Source organism: Trachurus japonicus, chromosome 7, assembly GCF_045865225.1.
Source record: "Trachurus japonicus isolate A0001 chromosome 7, Traja_1.0".
Lineage (NCBI taxonomy): Eukaryota > Metazoa > Chordata > Actinopteri > Carangiformes > Carangidae > Trachurus > Trachurus japonicus.
The window spans coordinates 9,776,741-9,798,164 of record NC_140913.1 but is presented as its reverse complement, the minus strand read 5'-3'; the positions used below and the strand labels follow the sequence as shown (position 1 = coordinate 9,798,164).

General features: G+C 41.5%; 3 protein-coding genes across 3 annotated transcripts; all 3 read right to left on the bottom strand.

Moving 5' to 3' along the window:
* Window positions 1-750: 750 nt before the first annotated feature.
* On the bottom strand, window positions 751-7,212 carry tmem106c (transmembrane protein 106C). The gene is made up of 8 exons (XM_085781146.1): window positions 7,062-7,212; window positions 6,438-6,702; window positions 5,961-6,024; window positions 5,270-5,429; window positions 4,257-4,397; window positions 3,639-3,688; window positions 3,239-3,292; window positions 751-2,304 (listed from the first exon to the last, which is right to left on the bottom strand). Exons 2-8 carry the CDS (start codon window positions 6,649-6,651, stop codon window positions 2,169-2,171), a joined length of 819 nt encoding a protein of 272 aa, XP_085637272.1. The 5' UTR covers window positions 6,652-6,702; window positions 7,062-7,212; the 3' UTR covers window positions 751-2,168.
* Window positions 7,213-7,350: 138 nt separating this feature from the next.
* Window positions 7,351-9,551, bottom strand: LOC146984199 (PTB domain-containing engulfment adapter protein 1). The gene is made up of 7 exons (XM_085781147.1): window positions 9,493-9,551; window positions 9,336-9,405; window positions 9,043-9,114; window positions 8,599-8,697; window positions 8,371-8,508; window positions 8,078-8,182; window positions 7,351-7,766 (listed from the first exon to the last, which is right to left on the bottom strand). The coding sequence occupies exons 2-7, from the start codon at window positions 9,381-9,383 to the stop codon at window positions 7,698-7,700; spliced, it is 531 nt and encodes a 176-aa protein (XP_085637273.1). The 5' UTR covers window positions 9,384-9,405; window positions 9,493-9,551; the 3' UTR covers window positions 7,351-7,697.
* Window positions 9,552-10,597: 1,046 nt separating this feature from the next.
* On the bottom strand, window positions 10,598-20,741 carry sars1 (seryl-tRNA synthetase 1). Its single transcript, XM_085781134.1, has 11 exons — window positions 20,574-20,741; window positions 19,452-19,522; window positions 19,217-19,297; window positions 18,920-19,078; window positions 17,760-17,903; window positions 17,422-17,577; window positions 16,880-17,101; window positions 16,566-16,695; window positions 13,189-13,346; window positions 12,855-12,984; window positions 10,598-11,583 (listed from the first exon to the last, which is right to left on the bottom strand). The coding sequence occupies exons 1-11, from the start codon at window positions 20,707-20,709 to the stop codon at window positions 11,420-11,422; spliced, it is 1,551 nt and encodes a 516-aa protein (XP_085637260.1). The 5' UTR covers window positions 20,710-20,741; the 3' UTR covers window positions 10,598-11,419.
* Window positions 20,742-21,424: the final 683 nt, after the last annotated feature.

Here is a 21,424-nt window from a genome sequence, read left to right as displayed (position 1 = left end):
AGACAGATGTACTTAACCAAAGACAAAGCACTCTTGTATTAATAAGCTTTTTATCCAGCTATATTTTTGTACTTATTGCTTCTCGTATTTTTACTATGCATTTATTTAGTGTGTTGCCTTGTTTGGTAAAAACCTAGAAAAACACTACTTGTATTACAGCGATAATATATTGTGGTCTGTTTTCTTGTTGATCTCTGTATTATGTAGTAATATATTTTCACATGCAGCTATAGGACAGTGTATGAGACATAAAGGAAACGTCTGGGTTTTTTTTTAAAGAATAATATGCTATTTTGTATGCAAAACAAATGAAGAATCGAATTAAACTGAAATGATGCGGTACCTCAAGTGCTGTGTGGTGATTTGGGGTTAATGGCTGTAGGGCTGAAACTCATTTTCATTTCTCTTATTGATTAAAGGGGGGTGTGCATTTTTTTTCTACATACTTACATGCTACATAGTCTTCCTTCAGTCCTCTTAATTTGCTAATTATTTTCTCAACTAATCACTTGAAAAATATTTTTCCATTGCTAGCTAACTTATTTGTTTACAAAGTAAATCTCACTATGAATATTTGTAATGTAGCATTAGCTAATACAGAGTCTCAGTGTCTGATGACATCACTCACACCTTTTTATGTAAAAATAACTTCAGTTTACAATGATGTTAAACAGAGAAAACATCAAACCTTGTATTTTTTGAAGCAGTAATCAGGACAGACTTGGTCTGAAAAATTACTAGAAAATACAATTGTACATTTTTCATTTTATTTGTACACAATTCCCTTTAATATCTTTTTAAGAACCAAGCAGAAATATTTACATTTTTTTTTAAAAACACTAGTTAAATCTTTCATTCATACATTTACAAACAAATGTCCCTTTACCTAAATAATAACAGTCAAATGGTTATTGCTTTTAGTTGTGCTGTTCCCACTCTCACATCAACCTCTGACAGACTGTGCAGATACTGAGAACTTAATCATGTAAACTTTGAGTCCATCTCTGATCTAATGTGTGATGCATTTGGAGTTTAAAGAGCCACAGAGGTAAACTGTTAGTATCATATACAAAAGACTTTAACACTGTTAATGTTTACTCTCTGTAGCTGAACCAGGAGTGCAATCAATCAGTAACCTGGCAACCATGATTATGTCACATCATCACATGAGCCTGACCAGTGTGTTCAGTCTATTCTGGTCTGAGAACAGTTTCCTCTAACACTTTGACCACTAACCCGAATCTATAAAATCAGTGTGCTTAGACTTGCTGGGATGACGTAGAAATAACTTAGCACTTCATTTAAAAACACACCTGATATATTAAATGTGTAAATTCCATTTTAAACTTAAGAAACAGTTAAATAACACAGCAAAACATTTTTAACAATAGCAACAGTTTCCAAGGTGCAGAAACAGAGTCATTAAACGATCCCTCTCATTAGATCCACACAGAAACGACAGAGCCGCTCCCTCTCTTCTCCTTTTGTTTAGTTTTTTTGTTTTGTTAAAGAAAAGTCAGCAGCCCTCATCAACACGGTGCCAAAAGTCATTCAAGCTCGGCCGTACGGAGCTCCTGATGCAGCAGCAGACACGGCCTGAGCTCTGCAGTGTTAATTCAAGCTTTGGAAAAAGTGACAGCGCTTCGCCGTCAGCTGGGAATGTTGACCGCTTCCTTTTAAAGAGAAGAGTTTTCTCTGACATTTGACCTGTTTCCACAACAGGGCCACAGAGCACAAGCTGGCAGTGACTCAGCAGGACATGTGACTCATTCTGTCAGCATGTTTCAAATAGCAAAACTGGTTTTTTAACTATAAAACTATGCATGGTGAGTTGAGGCGGTGAGGCCTGGGTGGCTGCTGGGGCAGGGAACAGCCAATTCCAGAAAACACAGACACACTGTAGTGACTCTGACCCTGCAATTAAAAAGTAACGGAGCTGGATTTTTACTTGGTGCTGCCAAAACAACCGCCACAACAAAACCACTCATCTGCCTGTTTCCCATGACAACAAAATGGCTGCCAGCTCTGACAACAGTCCCTTTCAACGCTTGTTTTCCAGGAAATAGCGTCGTCGTTCAGTGGCTGCAGTCGACAGCAAGCTGAAGGTACCTGTTGTTTGAGCTGAGAGGACATCACAACCTCCCCTACGTCGTCCGGGGCGACTGCTCTCACAGCAGGGGTTTGGCCGGTGGGCGTCTCAGACCTGTCTGGTGGTATGTGGTGTTGGAGCCGCAGTCGATGTAGCGATAGGCCTCCAGACTGTTCTGGGATGTTCGCACCATGTAGGAGGTTTTTACCGACGTCCTGAGAACAGAGGAGCAGAAGGAGGAATCAAGACCCACACTGCTGCGCACAAGGCCGCCGGTTACAATACATGAGCTACAAGCACAATGCATGATGGGACCTCGGGCAGACTCTCTGATAATTAGGAAGGGGAAGAAAAGTTTCTAGTCATTTCCACTTTGTGAAATTATTAAGTCTAAACTACAGACCACAAAAAAGCGGGTTATGATAAAAATAACAAACACACTGTAATACAGAGGAAATGGTTTATGTGGTAGCACAGCTGTCAGTGTTACTTTGCACCACACACTGCGAAACACACAACACACTGCCTGTGTACTGTTGGCTGATGAGAAAAACGTTATGATGATGTAGCAGTGGAAAGTATATCCACACACACACACACACACAGCACTGTGAAAGTGTTTGCAGAAGTGCTTTAACACATTTGTGAGTCATTTCCACTCCACATCACTTGAGAGGGAAATTCATAACTGCATGTTTAAAAAATCTTTCTCCACACAAGTTGTGCACTGAGCAGAAATAACATGAAAACGGTTGTAAGTGATCTGTGAGTCGAGTCATGAGGCTGTGGAAAATAACTGAAACTACAAATTATGATTCAAATCAAATGACTAATGATTCACAGTTAGTGTGTCCCAAATCGCGTACTTAAGTGCATTCACAAGTAGACAAGTTTAACCAGTAAGTAATACAAGTACAACCACCTATACACACCAGCACCCCCACACCCGACTGAACTTTTACATGACTTGGACTGGTTGAACGTTAATTAGTAATGAGATATTGTTACCATGTCCCATCAGAAACTTTACCTAAAGATCTAAAAGCATCTTCCAGTCGTGTAATGATTAAAGTAAAAACATAATTGACAGAAGGAACAGGACAAAATGATGAGTGATAAGTTCAGAACAGAGGCAAATGAGTTACTTACTGCACAAATATGACAATGTTGTGGACCTTGATGCTGGGCATGGTGCAGAAAGCACTGGAATAGACACAAAGCAGACCATGTTTAGATTGATGCATGATGAATGCTGCTGTTGACTTCTGGGTAAGGTAAGTTTAAGTGGCACAATTGTTACTCCTCAGACTAGGGACAATTGCATGAATAGAAAGTGACGAGGAAAAAAAGCGAGGAGTTGAGAAGACGTGAGCTTTTCAAAACGTAGGAAGGATCTAGTGAAGATGTCATATCAAGCTGCATTATGGGAAATTGAAGATTCACTTTTTGGGGGGGGACTCTAAATCATTAGAGGATGCATTCAAGCCAATGAGACATTGTGTGTCTGCATGACACTCAGCAGCTCATTGGGGTCAAAATCAATACTTACTAGACGTAGGGTGCACTGCTGCCAATCTCCACACTGACTGTGTAGTTCACCTGCAGAAGTGACACAACAAAGTGTTGTTGGTTTGTGGAGAGGAGTAGGGAGCGACTTATTGACAGATAGATATCATATCAACAGCCAGACATTGGAATGAGACCATGTATACACAGCAGCAACAAATAGCCAGGTTACACAACTCAACTGCGACGTGTGCAACATTTTCTACATTGTTGTTCTTGTTCATAAAGAGAGTGAAACCAAGACACATCTTAGAACAAGATATCCAGTTGTGTCAGGAGGAATTTGTGTTTGTATTTGTCGACAGTACGAGGATGATAACATAAACCTACTGTTGGAAGTGTGTGACTGTGTGTGTTGCTCATGTACAACTTAAGGGTTTGTTCAGTTTGTGCAGGGAGAACCTCAAACACATCATGTAGCGGCCACACCTACAGGATTAGCTTTCAGATGCTGCTTTTGTTTGCATCTTGAACTCTGTACCAGGAAGCGCTGCAGTCACTGCTCATGATGTTCATTATACATAAATATTTACTGAGAGGACACGTGCTTCATTTTTTAAATATGTAAAACCTGCAGTGTGTGGGTGTCTGTTTTGCATACCTGCCGCTCACTGAGGGGCAGGATGGTGGTGGCGTTGTCCAGCTGCTGGGTCCCTATCACCGTCTTCATGTAAAGGACCTGGCAGCTCACGCTCTGAACCAGCATGGAGAAGAAGTTTGGGTTGCTGATGTTCAGCGTGCTCTGAGAAAAACAGACAGAGACAGAAATTATAACTCGACATGCTTTTGTGACACACACACACACCTGCCACATTTGTTTAAAATGTAACTCTGTTTGGAGGAGGATGATATCGTCTCAAACAGGAAGTCTGAAAAACTCAACATGAAACAACTGTACAAAGCAGCAGCTGCAATTTCTCACCAAACAGCTCTTAAACACTTAAGTTTCCCAGGGGAAACACGTCATGTACTAATACTGTGATGTATTACATTAGATTGTTTATCTTTGACTAAGAATACACCTCGGGAAATTCTCACACAGAGAGCAGAGCCCAACTAATACATCTCAAACTTGACTTAGGCTCTTTATTTAGAAACATTTTTCACATTCTGAAAAAAACTTCAAGCATTGCTCAAGATTAGGATGTTAATATCACATCAGCCCCAGCTTTAAGTTTGACTCTTACATCATTACTGCACAGTTAATAAAATATAGCAGCCAAAAATAAAGTTAAAAACTTACAATTCACTAAATTTTCAATTAAACTTACTTGATAATTTTCTAGATTAACTGGTTGTGATTGAAGTGTCTGTCAGAATATGGTGAAAATGCCTTTTATAAAGAGTATAGAGTTATAAAGAAAAGTATCAAAGCTTCATTTTTGTGATTCTGACTATTTCAACTTGACTGCAACGATTGCCTCATTATTAGAGATGATTAAAATGTAGTCAACCAACAAGTCACTTCAGCTCCAGCTTGGATTTGAAAAACTAAACAATCTCACACCCTGAATTATTATGTCTTAAAGTTCACAGATCAAAAGTTCAGGGAGAGGTAATTAATTCACCCTGTGTACACGTTGTACTGTGCTGTCGGTGTGGGAGAAAACCTACCGTCATGTTCATCAGGACCTTCATATTGGAGTGGTCAAAGTGAACAGTCACCGAGCGTATCCCATCATCCACCACCACCACCGAGCGAGGGAAGAGGAAGAAGGCAACGAGTGAGGAGGCCAGGAGGCAGAGTATGATCGACAAGACCACGTAGAGTTTGCTGGAACAAAGAGAAAAGTGGCGTCGGTCAGAGAGCGTCCACACGCCTGGATTACTCAAACCAAGTTTTGAATAACATGTAAACTCAATTTGACTTTGTGCACAACAGAAATAATTGTTTAGCGGGAAGTGCAGGCTTTTCAGCACAAAGAAAGCTGCCATACATACATACACAGATATATACCTATAGTGAAAGTATAAAAAAAGACTTTGCAATGACTGCACCAGTCAGTCTAATCTTCATCAGGTCAGATCCAGGTCAGATGTACAAACTCTGTGTTAAAAACAATTACTACAATCTTTTGTATCTCTTGAAAACAGCAATTAAAATTTAACAGTGCCAGTAGACAAACTCAATGAGCAGCAATAGCCTCAAACAAGCTCTTCCAGTGGCAGCTAAGTACATGTTAAAAATGTGGCATGCCTGTACTGGATTTGTACATTATGTAGATCAAGATTGTGTTCCTGCTGTTACCACATCTGGGAACAAATGTGTTTCTTGCCACTGTATCACTACAATATGGTTACTTACGTTCTCTGGGGCCGCAGCCTTTGGTCACTGTATGGGATCAATGCAACCAGTTCATTCACTTGACCTATCAGACAAGAGATAACATGTACAAACATCATGATTAGTGGCTTCGGTGTGTTTTGTGACACAGAATAAGCTTCTAAAATTAAATGACAGTCAACATGCAGGCATTTCCTCTTAAATGGCAATGTATTAACCAATCAAGGTAAGATTTAATTTACCTAATAACTTTTTTAGTCTGAAAAACCCTTGTGTTCACTATACAGCATTGTGTACACTCTGTCCAACACTGGACAGTTCATTTGTGTATTTAAATGGGTTTTTTACCCTGATTCTGTTACAGCCATTGTCTCCAAGATGACACAACTAACATTAACTTCATTCAGACAACAGGTCTACCTCCTGCTTGGCAAAGTACCGTTAACTTAACATTACATCTCTGCTGCTGCTAAGTTACCTTCAACCGTCGCCACTCACCTGACGGTATCCGTCCGGTGCCTTGACACGTCGGACACGTTATGCTGTCCCTCCCGGTGAACTCCACGTACGGGAACTCGGCTATGTCCTCCCGTCTGCCGAGCCCGTCCAACGAGTCATTATCGTCGTCTTTGTCCTCTCCCCGCCGCCCAGAGCACTGCCTCTCCGGCAGAAGCGACAGGCTGCTGTCGCTCCGAGACAACCGCGTCCCCATGGCGGCTCGACTCGCCCGTGGATGGAAACAGCCACCGGAGCTTCCCACCGTCTGCAGGTGGGGGACCACCACCCAATTAGCCCGAAAACAAAAAAAAGGATGTGCACTGTAACTCAGGAGCAACAGTTCTGCTGTGGTGTGTGTGACCAACGTGAACCAACAAAATGTGACTCGCATTAAATTAGCTGACACACACACACACACACACACCGACTCACATCAGAATAATTGTAACTCGGTGGAATTCAGACTTGTTCGGGCACGAGTGACTCTCGGAGCTAACGTTAACTCCGGTTTGTTGGCTAACTACTGTTAAACCGGTTAGCCGTTAGCTGGACCTTGCAGCCGTTATCTGTACAGCAGTATGTAACGTTAAATTAGTTTAGCTTCAGGACACAAACTTTACTCACCCTTTCGACAGCACGAGCCTAGGTTGCCATCACACAAGGCAGTATTTACACCTGCGGCTGCGCTCGTTTCCCGACGTGTGTGTCACTAGAAGTTTACGTTCCTGTTGTGCTGCCTTCACGTACCCTGGGAAACGCCACCAATAAGAGATACAATCATCCAACTTGACTCTTTGTGGCGCATTTAATATTTATGCAGGTTTGAGTGCGCTGCGGCGTGTTTTAGAAGTGATACGAACAAAACACAGTTCACCAGAATGGTAGGTTGTATTTACTGTGAAGGCCTTGTAAAAGTTTGAACAGTTTTTCTGCCTTTAATCGCTTACATTAAACACAATTTTCAATACACACAGCTTGGAACACTCTTTTCCGGGACATTGAAAGCAGCATTTGATGCTGGTAGTGGGAAGTGAGAATGATGCTGCCCTCTAGTGTTGTGGATGCAGACAACACGACTTGGTAAGAAAAACAACCAACATGAATACATTTATTGTTATTAAATCAATACGGGTTTGATTGTATTGATGGGAATCCACATCTTAAAACTTAGATCTGACATTTACATCTAATTAATTACGTCTTTCCATTTTCTGTTTTCCACCATTTTCTTAAAGCTTCCAAATAGCAATGCACCAACATTCAAAGTCTGTCAGTCTGTCCTTTGAGCTTCCTCTTCAGTTCTGAATTCTCCCTCTGCAATATTTTATTCTGTGGAATATGAGAAAGAGGATACATGTGTCTTGTTAAGCACAGTACAAAACCTGCACTCATTATACACCTCACATGTGCACACCATTTTTGCCTTTTACCAGACTTCCTACTGAAAATATTAGCATCTTAATTTGGTTTAAAAATGTATATATTTTCTTTATTCATCATACAAATGGCATGTCAGCTTCTTGTTGTGACCTCTTTAGGCGGGGTCATACCAACCTGTTTAGACAAAAGTCCCTACCACAACAAAATAATACCTTGTATTAAAGTAGCCCTGATAGTAATGAACAAAAATTGGAACTAACCTTGTGTCTGAGAGCTTCCACTATAAGGTCTCGTCCTCCCTTGATGCTCTCTTCCTTTTTTGATGCCCGGAAAGCATCACCGATAACTGAGACCAGCACATGAGACTGAAAAAGCAATATTTTAGAAATTCATGCCTGAGCTTTTAAAGGCCTCAGTTGCTAATTTATCACCTTATTTTCCAATGGTAACCTTAGCAAGCCTCCTTGTCCACCCACAGAAAATCAGTAGGCTAAATCATCAAATTACTTCCTGTAGGAAGTGTCTGTGATGATGTGCTGTGAGTAGTACTTACAAACTTCTTGCTCTGGAACAGGTAGCAGTGGTATGTGTCTGCTGCAGGGTGTCTGGCTACGAACCCAAAGACTTTGGATGAGGATGGCAGGAGGGCACAGAAGGAGACAGTGGACAAAGGGCAGGTGTACAACAAAAACTAGAGAGGGGACAGATAATGAGAGGCTGTAAAGTGATAATGCAAGGCCTGTGCAATTCAGTGGACTGGTTTGTTCACTATGTCACACACCTTGGTTTTGTTTTCCAAAACGTCGATCCCACTCATGGACAGGAAGAGGTTGACTTTGCTCTTCTTGGCTGCCTTTTCTGGAGAATATGTATCTGGTGTCTAAGAGACGGAAAAGAGAGGTACTGCATTCAGTTATTGTTGCAAGAGAAAGACAGGGGAGTACAAGAAACATTAAGATTTATTATTCCACCATAATTTGTAGCGATCCATCTAACTTTTGTTGAGACACAACAAAAACCCAAAATGGCAACTTTATGATGACACTAATTCAAAGGTCTAGGGAGTCATTAGGATTCATCCTCCAGAGACCATGAATGCTTTTGAAAATCCATTGCAATTCCATAGAGAAAATGCTACTATCATGGCTAAAAGTGAGACACTGTAATGGAAAAAAATATATCGGAAACCACAGTCAGAACAGTATGTTAGAGGCACAGTACTGACCTTAAGGCGCTGGGCTGCTTCATCCAGGACCTGTAGTCCGTCAGGGCGGACTACCTCGATCCGCCCCAGAAACTATTTTTTTGTGAGAAAAGAAGCAAAACTGAAAGTTCTTCGATAGAAAATTAATGCTGCACATTCAGTATGTGTATGTGTATGTTCTATTTGCATGGCCACATATATTGTACCAACCTGAGCCAAATTACACAAAATACGCAATACAATTTCTAAAAAAAAATCTAAAGTTTCTCATCTTTTACTTTATTTTCCACTAATTGTCAAATATCTGTGTTTACCTTCACAGAAAAGACGATCTCACTGTCATCCTCTGAAGTGTCACTCATCTCGGCACACCCGGTGATCTACCTATCACAGAAATATCAAGATGTAAAAACTCAACATTAACATTTAAACTAACACCTCGATCATAACAAAATATACATTCAAACTCACCTTTTTGTAAATGTATTAATAAGCGGAGCGAGTTGTCTTCTTACTGTCTTGCAGATGAGTGGGTTTAAAGTCTATTGGAGTTAATTATTAACATCCATGTCTTCCTTATTACTCTTTATCAGATGTCCAAGCTGCCAGGAAGTTTCATGGATACAGTTTTACCATACAAGTATGGTTAAGTATACAGACGGGGAAATGTTATTGATGTGGGGTTGGAAAGAAAGGGAACTGTTGAGGATGACACCCAGACTCATAACCTGTGGGGAGGGGGAAACAGGGAGCAATTATCAATAACAAGAGTCAGTTTGGGGATACTGTTGATTTTATACCAATGAGGAGAACCTCCGTTTTGTTAGTTTAATTTGAGTAAATTTGGATTTTCAGGATTTTATTTCTGCCTAACGGTCAGTAAAGGAGGGGGGTGTGAGGTTGGAGGTGGGTTTACTGGTGAGGTAGATCTGGGTGTTATCTGTGTAGCAGTGGAAGTTGATGCTGAAGATATTGCCAAAGGGAAGGAGATAGATGATTAAAGGAAGGGACCCCAGGACAGAGCCCTGGGGTACAGCAGGAGATATAGGATTTAAACCAGTCTAAAGGGGTGTGAGTGATAACAATGAAGGATAATCTATTCAGGAGGGATGTGACAAATGGTGTCAAAGGCCACACTCAGGTCAAGGAAGATGAGAATGATGAGTAAAAGAGGGTCAGCTGCCATGAGGCAGTGTAGTTCAGTCAGAAGAGAGGAAGCTCTAAGTGTGTCTCTTTTGATTTGCTGTCTGTTTAATGACTAATCAATAAGAATATAGGAGATATCGGATAAAACACTCAAAGAAACTGAATCTCGTAAAGTTGGATAGGGGCATCTTAGTGGGCAGGGCTTGGAGTATGGCTGACTTATTTGTTGCGACACAACAAATTTACAGATTGCTGTTTTCAGGGATCAGTTACAGGATGTGTGATTATTTTCCCAGTATTGTTATAGAACCTAGACCAAATTTATAAAAATAAACACACATGGAAATATCAACTGATACAATATGGGATATTTAAATAATATTGTGTAAAGTAAAGACATCAGATACTCATTGAAAAACCACACACAAGATTTTCGATATCAACTGTATTTATTTTACAGTGAGTGCCACTTCATCAATGCTCAATCATATATATCTTCATATTAGCAAGTAAATACAGTGTCAATGTCTTTGTCATAAGCTAGTGAACAGCATTATGGGTCAACAATGACAACAAGCAACAACAGTGGAAAATGATGATTGTAGTCAAGACCACATGAAGGGAAGCCTAAAACAGACAGTTAAAACACCTGATCCTTTTTCCACAATGTTGATTTTTACATTTCAGTAATTTAACTTAAGCCATTTCAGACACAAAGTAATCAGAGAAGATGCAGGTTTTGGTAGCAGTTGCAGACAGCAAGCGAGCAGTTGTAGAAACTACCCAACATTTGGAAACCATAGAAGTAACAGTTTTCTACACACCAGTCACCGAAACTACGAAGTGAAGCTAGAAATGCTGCTGCTGAATCTGATCACATCGACATGCCCTGTCCCTCAGACAGCTCAAGTAGTCTTATCTGTTCGTCTTAGGCTCAGTGTTGCTGCACATATGAGAGGATGATGGACAGACAGGTGGTCAGTGGACTCTGAAGTGGACTGTGGATGGTGAGAGCACAGAGCGATCCCTTTTTCAGTATCCTTCATGTAAATGAAGGGGGAGGGGGAGAACAGCTGAGATGAATAACACCCTCTTCTCAGATAGATACAGATGGGACGGAGCCAGGGCTTCACGATAAGATAAGAATAAGTGCCTTCTTTTACTCCTCAAACTGACCCCAGATCATTAAACACAAGGCTCTGGTCCATCTGTTTCTATCTGTGAGGTTGGTGCAGTGACACTGTGGCTGAGTCTATGAGTCGTTGACGGACATGGTCTCCATGGCGGTAGGCAGGTTCTGGTCTCCTCCTCCTTGCTTCTTTTTCTTACCCCCTCCATCCTGCTGTTTCTTCGCTTTTTTAGACATCTCCTGGTCAATAGGAGCTGGCTTGACGAACTTGATGATCTCTGTCAGACCTGGAGGGAGGGACACATTAAAAAAAACTTTTAAAATCTTTCCTTTGTTACTGTTTAATTCAAGTGTTTTTCAACCTTGGGGTCGGGACCCCACAAGGGTTCGCTTGGAATTCAATGGGGTCACCTGAGATGTTTAACTAATAAAAAAAAAAATTACTGATAAAAATATTTTTTACCTAATTATTACCGTATTTTCCGCACTATAAGGCGCACCGGATTATAAGACGCACCTTCAATGAATGGCCTATTTTAGAACTGTTTTCATATAAAGGGCGCACCGGATTATAAGGCGCATACCGTAGATGACCATTTAGTAGCAGTTAATATGCTAAATCGACTTGGACCCCAGGCGTTTATAAGAACCAGGCGCGTATTTGCAACAGGCTACAATTTATTTTTGCAATGAGCAGCACCAGACCATCATGCAAAGACCAAGGAGCTCACCATAGCACCACTGGAACAAAACTACTTTTTCCCCCGACGCATCTTTATTGACATCAGACAATAAATACAAAGACAGTTTGTCTGTGTTACCGCGACACAGGGAGCTGATCAGAGCAGTGTTATGAATGATAACGGAAGGGGGGGTCGATCGCGGTAATTTCAACACTGTACATTAGCGCATTTATCTATATCCCTATATCCCTCAGTCTAGCGCACCTGTGTTTGTGTGTCTGTGTGTGTGTGTTTTAAGTGCGCCTTATAGTGCGGAAAATACGGTACTCTTTTTAAAATTATGATTAAAGACGCCACACACAATCCTAGACAACTGTATGCTATACTTTCACTTTCTCTAATATAAATCGAGTTCAAATAAAATGTAGCATATAAAAATACCTGAGCTGGCGCATCTTGAGTGACGGGGTCGCCAGAAATTTGTGATATCATAATGGGGTCACGAGCCAAAAAAGGTTGGGAACCACTGTTTAAATTTTGACTGAGACACCTCAAGACAACATTCAACTAGTGCCCTCTAGTGGACAAACTATGTCACAGTGACACTGTGCTGCAATTTCTTTCTTTTTTAAATTATCAAGTGACATTACTAATGTATCTGTATTAAGCTAGTATTTGGCCATATATGGGGTTGGTAGCTCCAAGACGTTGTGCGTGAGCAGCTTACAGTATTATCTTGTATTAGGGGCATAACCTCACCTTGGACTACAACTCCAGCACAATTAAGTTATTTCTTCTAATTACTGACTGGATACACATTCCTTCACGGACCAAACCGCTTCCTGTCAGCTGTGTGCGTGTAATCGCTTACTTACCGGGAGGCATGAACTGCCTGAGCACCTCGGGAACAACGATGCCCTCTTCGGTTTGGTAGTTCTCCAGGATGGCGCACATCACACGCGTGGTGGCGCACATGGTGGCGTTCAACATGTGCACAAACTCAGCCTACATAACATACAGAAAGGAGGAATTTAATAAAACCACTTTTAAAAATACAACATATTTCTTTCCAGTGGACAAGAAGCCAAATCTCTGCTCAGTTGCTGGAGCTTCACCAACAACAGCTGAGGCCGCTTCAGCGTCTTGTGAGGCTTGGCTACGTCAACGCCTCTGTTCAGATGCACAGCTGTGTTGGCGGCGAGCGCTCACCTTGTCCATCATTTTTTTGGTCTGTCCGTAGCGGATGCGGAGGCGCCTGGCCTGGTAGTCGGTGCAGTTTGAGCAGGAGACCAGCTCTCTGAAAGCAGACGAGCCAGGGAACCAGGCCTCCAGATCCAGCTTCTTACTGGCTGCGTGATTCAGGGCACCTGTGAAGACATTCAGGAGTAAACAGTTAGCAGGGATCTTGTTTTATGGTTCCAACAGCGCCTAGTGTCCTGTCTCCGAGGTTGTTCCACATAAAGTACAACAATCCTCCATGGTTGGTCTGAACACACTAGACATTACTGCTTAAAAAAAAGAAGAATTGAAGATCTTGATTGCGGGTGACCTTACTTGGTCATTCAGGTCACAGCATCAAAACCTTCTGTATATTCACATGTTTAAAGGTCCAGTGTGTAAAATGGGGGGAAAACCGTAGCATTCTAGATTGTAGCGCTCACTCACTCGCGCTCACCCCTCCCGTCAGCAAAGTGACTGTGGCCTCCAAGGACAAAAAAAACTTGTGGAAATGGCGACGACTGGGAGTATTTCAGGAGCATTGAGCGATAAGGTGAAGATCTGAACCATAACAGATATGATTATGTTATCTCTCTAGGTTACTCACAAAACATGTTTTCTGACTGGATTTCTGGCTGGATTTTCCATTCGGGCTGCTGTACAAACATGGCGGCGCAAGATGGCGACACTCTCTCAAGCAAGACCCTTACTATATGTATATATAAAAGAATAATTACAGTTATGTTCATAATAATAGCAGTGTGTTTAAAAAGGTGAGTAAACCTCAAAATTCTTCAAATAAATTGTATTTTAAGGAACACAACTGCATTGGGGACACTGCACATTCTATTTCAAACCAAGAAAATTGGAAAAAGTAACTTAATTTGATAATATTTTACAGAAAGTCAAGAAATATAATGTTCAAAAAAATAGCAGTGTTGACATCTTTTTTTACACGCTTGCTGGTGTGTTTGGGGTCATTGTCTTGTTTGGGGTCATTTCCTCTTCAGTATACGTCAACATGACTACTTCCAGTATTCTGGTGTACTCAAACTGATCCATGATCCCTGGTATACGATAAATAGGACCAACACCATAGTACGAGAAACATCCCCATATAATGATGCTTGCACCACCATGCTTCACCGTCTTCACTGTGTACTGTGGCTTGAATTCAGTGTTTGCAGGACGTCTGACAAACTGTCTGTGGCCCTTAGACCCAAAAAGAACAATCTTACTCTCATCAGTCCACAAAATATTACGCCATTTCTTTTTAGGCCAGTCAATGTGTTATTTGGCAAATTGTAACCGCTTCATTACATGTATTTTTTTTAACAATGGGACTTTGCGGGGGCTTCTTGGTGGTAGCTTGGCTTCACATAGACGTTGTCTGATTGTTACAGTACTCACAGGGAATCTTAGATCTTCCGATCCCTTCGAATAGTCGTTTTTCTTTTTCTTCCTCGCCTTTCTGGTTTTGGCTGCCATTTTAAAGCGTTTGATATCATTTTAGCTGAACAGCCTATCATTTTCTGCACTTCTTTATAGGTTTTCCCCTCTTTTATTAATTTCTTAAATCAAAGAATGCTCTTCTTCTTAAAGCAGAAGTAAGTGGTCCGGTCGTTTTCGCTAATGCTGCGTTCCAGGCAGGCTTTTGAAATCGTAAATTACAGCTTCAAGTCACAACTTACGACTTTGTAGCGTTCCAGGCAACCCACTCGTGTTTTTCCGACCTGTTTTACCTGTGAAAGTCACTATAACGGCCACTCGTAACTTCCGACCGGTGAACTCGTACCAGATCGAACTGGTACGACTTCACGGTCGGAAAAATACGAGTTTCCTTGAACGCACCATAACAGTCCTCGTCCCTACGTCGCCACATTCACGGCGTCCCTTGGCTGCACACACAGCCCTGCATGCCGTTCTCTCTCCTCATTGGATAAAAACTGTAGGATACGATAAATGTTTTCTCCTCGACTCAGAGCAGAGCAGAGTGACTGACAGACCCGTGTTTCAGACCAAACACTCTATGTAAGTGATTGCTGTCGGAAGATATAACTATTTAAGACTTATATTAACACAAATATATCACTTACTTCTGCTTTAACAGTGTCTTGAACAACCCATTTTACTCTGTTTTTCAAGGACAAATGCACAGCCAGCATATGCAGCATCAGTTGCCTTGATCCTTGAATAAGGGCCACCTGTTTAACACCTATATTGAACACACCCCTTTCAGTAAATGATTCAGTTTCACAGAATCAGCAGCAAGCACGTCATGCCTGTTGGGTCTGTTGGTTTTTTATACCTTTACTAAGCCTTCTAGAAAAATTTGGAGAAAAAAAAAGTTGAAATTCAAACAAAATCAGTGATTTATCTTGCAAGTGATGTCGGACTGCTATTATTTTGAACACAACTGTATATGGCTATTATACACTTATACAAATATATTATATTCATGGATAGTATATTCAGACTTTGCCAATAAACATTGCCAAATATTACACACTGGACCTTTAATTTAAAAAACAAATTCAGTCGTTGCTAAATAGCTTGCCCACTGACTGCAGCAGACACTGGCAGTCCTTGTTCTTCTCTGCAGACTCAACCAGCTTGATGTGGTGAACTTTTCCATCTGAGCAGAACAAGAACTAACGTCATCAGCTGTAGTCTGAGACGGTGGAGTTGCAGTCCATCTTCAGGACGGGAGAACTAGAAACACGAGACACGTCGAGCCGAGGCAGCCACTGTAACTGTAGCCAGACACTTCCATACAAATAAATAACAGCGCTGTCCAGACAAATCTGAATATGAACTAAGTAAGCATTTGTACAGTAAACGGAGAACTGCAGTGGCAAACCACAACTTGAGTAAGTTCCTTTTGGCCGGATTGACCTTTCCCTGATTGTACTAATAGAATAATACAATAATACAGGAATGAGTTTGTGAATCGGTCAAACAAGAATTGTGGCAACGTGTGTAGGCACATTCAATTTATCGCAGTGCAAACAAGCTCTGATGGTTTAGTGCAATTTGTACCAATTTCACCATGTCACACTGCAGATAAGCACTGAAGTAAAAAAGATACATGAACAGTATTTTTCAGTGACTTTTTAGATAGGTATTTTTCTTCTCTCTTAACTACTTTCATTTTCTCACTGCTTCACTTACAAACAACCTGACTTCACTCTCCACACCACACTTGTAGATGGCAGAGAGACAAACTTAAATACTAAAAACCTTTGTATGGTGGAGTGATTCTCCATTTTGTAGTTCCCTGGTCTTTAAACTATTTGATACTATTTGATCTGAAAGTTTCCTGTAGCCTCAGAAGTAAGACAGTATGAGTATGACAGCATCATGCCTACCAGAGACAATGTTGACAATGCGATAGGGAATTCCTAGCGTCTGGTAGAACTCTTCTGCGGTCCTGATCATCTCGTCAAACATCTCCCACGATTTGTCGTCATGCGGGGAGGCGTAGACAAACTGCTCAATCTACCAGGGAATAGACGGGAGCATTTAGTTTGGAATAAATTCCTGCATCTACACATTCAAAGACACACGAGAAGAAAATGAATCGAAAAATCTAAATCTGAATATGGGGATGTCAAACTGAAAACAACCATTTCTTTATTTACACAATATTTGACAATATTGACGATGATGTCATATTTTTTACCTTTTCAAACTGGTGCACCCTGAAGATCCCGCGGGTGTCTCGGCCGTGGGAGCCCACTTCCTGTCTGAAGCAGGTGGAGAAGCCGGCGTAGCGGATGGGCAGTTCCTCGGGTTTGAGCCACTCTTCCCTCAGGAAGGCTGCGATGGGCTGCTCCGAGGTGGCGATGAGGTACTTCTCATCTATGGCGTTGTCGTCTGACTTCTCGCTGCTCTTACCGATCACCTGAGGAAAAAGAGACAGACGGGAATCGTTGCCCAATCGTCAGGACAGGAAATTGACAGGGATTGTCATCAGTGTGTGAGGCTAAAAAATATTAAATAGGTAAGCACTTTTACTGGTGCAGCTCTCTGTCAGAGCCTCTAGGGGGCAGTGCCACAACAACAAACCATGGCTACAAGTATGTGAACAACTGAACATCTCATTCTATTGCCATCGTACACATAGTTTATTCCCGTCCTTCATACATTAGTGTTACAGTGTTCATTACTGTGATACGCAAGACTGTTGAGTTAAATCCAGCTTAACAGGAAAACTTTCCACACCTTGTACAGCTCTTCATCAAACTGGCTGAGCTGGGCGACTTCCTGCATGACCTCTTTCCTCATGAAGAACGGCGTGTAGAGCGGCGTGTAATTCTTGCTGTGGAGGATCCTTAAGCCGTAATTGATCAGAGCCTGCTCCAGGAACACCAGTGGGCCCTAAACACAACACAGGAGAGGACAAACACCTGAGCAGCTGGTCTCCTGATTTGTAGGTCAGGAGGCGAAAAAAAGGTGATCACGGGCCTTTTTTTTTCTTTGAGTGTGCCTGTACAAGTCAAGTGGGGGAAAAAATGAGAAAGAGAGATAAACATGTGCCCTTAGCTGGTATCTGAACTCACCTTCAAAAAGTATCCTCTGCTCCCGGCAACGACTGCTCCTCTCTCTCCATCAAAGCCGTCGATCATAACCACCAGGTCAACGTGGGAGTACTTCTTCTGGCCGGTGCAGTCGCCCCAGGTGCGCTCCACCTTGTTGTCGGCATCCTGTCAGCAGGAAGCGAGAGGAAATGTGATTTGTCATTATAGGATCAGAAGAAGCCAGTTTGTCTATGACAGAAAAGCATTTACATAAAATTCAAGAACTATTAAGTCATTTGTTTCCGGCTTCTTTAAATCATTTGTTTGTCTGTGCATGGATCGCTCTTGAAACAAACTGCGGAGAGATGCTTTGCGTGGCTTTCTTTACAGCCGATTCTTCTCACCTGCATGGCTGGAGGGGTTTTCTTGCTCCACTTTCTCAAAAACTTTCTCAAAAAGACGGTCTACTGGATTCTAGTCGGGTGACATACTTGACCAGGTCAGACTATTCACTTTTTTTTCTTCATCTCTACAAATTCTTTTGTGATGATTTTTTTTAGAGTGCTTGGGATCTTTGTCATCACCACACTCCTTAGCTGTGACCAAATTCAGTGTCATTCAGAGGACACGATCTATGAAGATGTAGCATAGTATGAGAGGACAGTCTGGTCTACAGCGGGCTAGCTGTTTCTCCTCAGCTGCTGTTTTATTTGCTGAATCCATCTAATTCTGCTTCTGAACAGTGAATATCACTTGCACACAATAAAACTTGGGATAAACTTGGCATGTCCTGTGGATCCTTTGTTGCTCTGGAAACAAAATACATTATTTCCAGGCAGTATTTTAAAGATCCCTCGAACCAGTACGACCTCGTTGCACTGCTGTGATGCAATCGGTCTTCAAATGCAACCATCAGAGGAGACGCAGCTTATGTTTGACAGTTGGCAATATGCAGTCACAGTGGTGGTCCAAGGTCCTAATCAAATACCGGTCCCCTAGACCTCATATGGTCCAACTTTATTTATTTTGGTTTCAATCAGGAACAAATGTGCTGACAATTTTTTTTCAACTCCTATTTTCATGTTCTTTTGTAAAGTTTGAATTCTGTGAGTATTGGGTTTCTCCCTGGACGCTGTCTGATGTGTATCATGCTTTATCAAATCCAAGTTACAAAATCAATAAGAATGCGTAAAACCACCCACCTCATCGTTGCTGATGGGTACAGATGGGTGCAGAAGGTTGCCGATTTCCCTCAGGTACTCAAAGCGCTCAGCTTCCAGCCTTATCCTCTCCTTGTCAGATTTCTCCACAGCTTCATCCACCAATAAACGCACCTTCTTGATCTGGGTTACTGTCAAGGGCTGATGTATAGAAACAGTGACATGCAAAGATAAGATATGAGTAGGCTTTAACTAACTGTACCTTTACACATTTATACATTTAATAGATTGCGAAATAGCAGCCATGTAGATGGGCATGGGTGTTAGAGACAGCCATACCGATAGTGTTTCAGCTGTTAGGGACTCCACATTCTGTGCTTCTTCAGGTACAGAGTCGTCATCCCCGACCGGCTCCTTCTTCTGTGCTCACAACACAAAGAGGTGTTAATTAAAGACTGAAAATAAACTCTTCAATTATTAAAACGCTACTTGGCCACACACTGACTCATCACTCAGGACTCCACAGCCTGTTCAGTCAGTTAGCAGAGTTTGTGTTCTGACATTTTTTGTGTACCTTCATCTTCTCTCCAATGCTCTTGCTGCAGAGGTTCTTTGCTTTGTTGAGGTTGTCTGCAGTGAAGCGGCCTGTTAGGGGGAAAATCACAGTCAATGAGTGAAGGGATTTGAGTTTCCTCTAAGAAACAGAGTGAGAGTGTGTGTGTATGACACAGAGATAAAGAGAGAGGGAGAGAGAGAGAGCTGCACCAGTGACAGCAGCTCTTCTTCATTCAGTCAAAAAAAAAAGAAGATAAAACGAAAACAAACATATGTCTCTAAAATAGGAGCGATATTGCACTAATAAATCATGAATCATATCATGTTGGTTTTGAATGACTCTGTCTGTGGTAGCACTGCAGGGCGGAGTTGACTTGACATGTTGGCTGCTGGGATTGCATCAGATTGCACGTTATTACCCGGCATCGCTAAGCTAACCTGCATTTACGTTAACCTACGCTTTACACATTACGCCGGTCAACAGCATAATGGGAGTGGGTTAACGTGTGCTACATCTACAAGTCAAGTTTTAACCCTGCTTTTGAGTAACTACGTTTAACTCCAACCATATGGTTGGTTTGGGATCACTGAAGGGCGCTAGCTGCGCTAACATTAGCCGCACTGCGTGCTACTCTGTTCCCGTTGTGGGAACATCACACCCGGCTCCATTCACATCTGGCCATGAATTAGCCTATAACCTACTGTACTGGCATACATTCACGACTTGTGCTAGGTTTTTATTTTAATTAACTATCAAAATATAACGGCCACTGATGAATACGGCATCGGTATAATGCACCAAGCAGCTATTTAAAGCCTGTTTCTATAGTAAACTCTCTGAAGTCGTTCGCCAAAACTGCAGTGTTGCTGCAGTGATACTCGCAATTTCTTTATTTAAATATACCTTAAGTGCTGCTTATATGCATTTACAATAGGCCGAATTAAAGAGTATGTCATTAAATGTAAGAAATACATGAATGTCCCCGTCAGGATGGAACAATTTGCTATATTCGCATACTAACAATGAAAATGGACATGTTTTTTAAATGGAGCTGGGCGTGAGCACCGGTAACATTAGCATCATTAGCCACCGCGCTAACGTTAGCCACCACGACTGAAGTGAAATGAAAACGGTGCTTACATTTTCTCCACTCTGTATCTGCGGCGACCAGTTTATCGACGAGAGTAACATCTTTAAACCTCTTCCTCTGCGTCTCACGGATGACTTCGGGGTCGCCCCCTTTGTCGGTCCGAAACAGGTCCAAGTCGAGCACCATCTTTCCACGCTGCTGCCTGTCACAGAGAGGCTGGATGAGAGCTGAGCTCACGGCGATGACGTCAACACGGAAGCGTGGTGCATTCAAGTCAAAAAAGATTGTCGTGTTTTTCTGGATTATCAACTCGCAGTTACAATTTCATGAAAACCCAAACTAATGATTGATTAATGAGATATAGCAGCAGTCTTATTAGTTCATAATAGCAACATTATTTTTCTAGTGAATTCATTATAACATCTTCTGTTGCCTGGCAACCTACAGCACCAGGGAAATAGGCTACCTCACAAATTATCAGTCATCGTTGAACAGAGAGAAACACACACACACAGTAGATTTTTGAATAATGCATTTTTATTAAAAAACGTATATGACTTTATTAGAAATATGATGCAGCATATAATATGAGACAGCTCACAACATGTATCCACATGTGTAACCCAATATCAGCTTTTAAAAAACCGATAAGGCCTATTCATCCAATTTATTTCTATATGAGATATGCACATGTATAAATAAAAAAAAGAATGACTGTAATCATGCACGTATACAACGTTCAATAATGCACTTCAAAGTCCACATTCTCAGAATAACTTCACAAACTCGTTTATGAGATTAATATGATTTTTATGTTGATTCCTAATATTGCAAAGGTTAATTTCACAGTGGCTTTTTACATGACACTGCGATAACACCAGCAGAAAGTGTCAAATACATT

Excerpts from the sequence above, each read along its gene's own strand:
- sars1 (XM_085781134.1), bottom strand. The coding sequence starts at position 20,709 with ATGGTGCTCGACTTGGACCTGTTTCGGACCGACAAAGGGGGCGACCCC. Across the intron at positions 17,102-17,421 it reads TTGATGAAGAGCTGTACAAG|GTGATCGGTAAGAGCAGCGA; the intron begins GTGTGGAAAGTT and ends CTTTTTCCTCAG. Across the intron at positions 13,347-16,565 it reads CATTGTCAACATTGTCTCTG|GTGCCCTGAATCACGCAGCC; the intron begins GTAGGCATGATG and ends ATGTCTTCACAG.
- LOC146984199 (XM_085781147.1), bottom strand. The coding sequence starts at position 9,383 with ATGAGTGACACTTCAGAGGATGACAGTGAGATCGTCTTTTCTGTGAAG. Across the intron at positions 9,115-9,335 it reads AGATCGTCTTTTCTGTGAAG|TTTCTGGGGCGGATCGAGGT; the intron begins GTAAACACAGAT and ends ACAAAAAAATAG. Across the intron at positions 8,698-9,042 it reads AAGCAGCCCAGCGCCTTAAG|ACACCAGATACATATTCTCC; the intron begins GTCAGTACTGTG and ends TCCGTCTCTTAG.
- tmem106c (XM_085781146.1), bottom strand. The coding sequence starts at position 6,651 with ATGGGGACGCGGTTGTCTCGGAGCGACAGCAGCCTGTCGCTTCTGCCG. Across the intron at positions 6,025-6,437 it reads CACCGGACGGATACCGTCAG|GTCAAGTGAATGAACTGGTT; the intron begins GTGAGTGGCGAC and ends CTTGTCTGATAG. Across the intron at positions 3,689-4,256 it reads TGCCCCTCAGTGAGCGGCAG|GTGAACTACACAGTCAGTGT; the intron begins GTATGCAAAACA and ends TCACTTCTGCAG.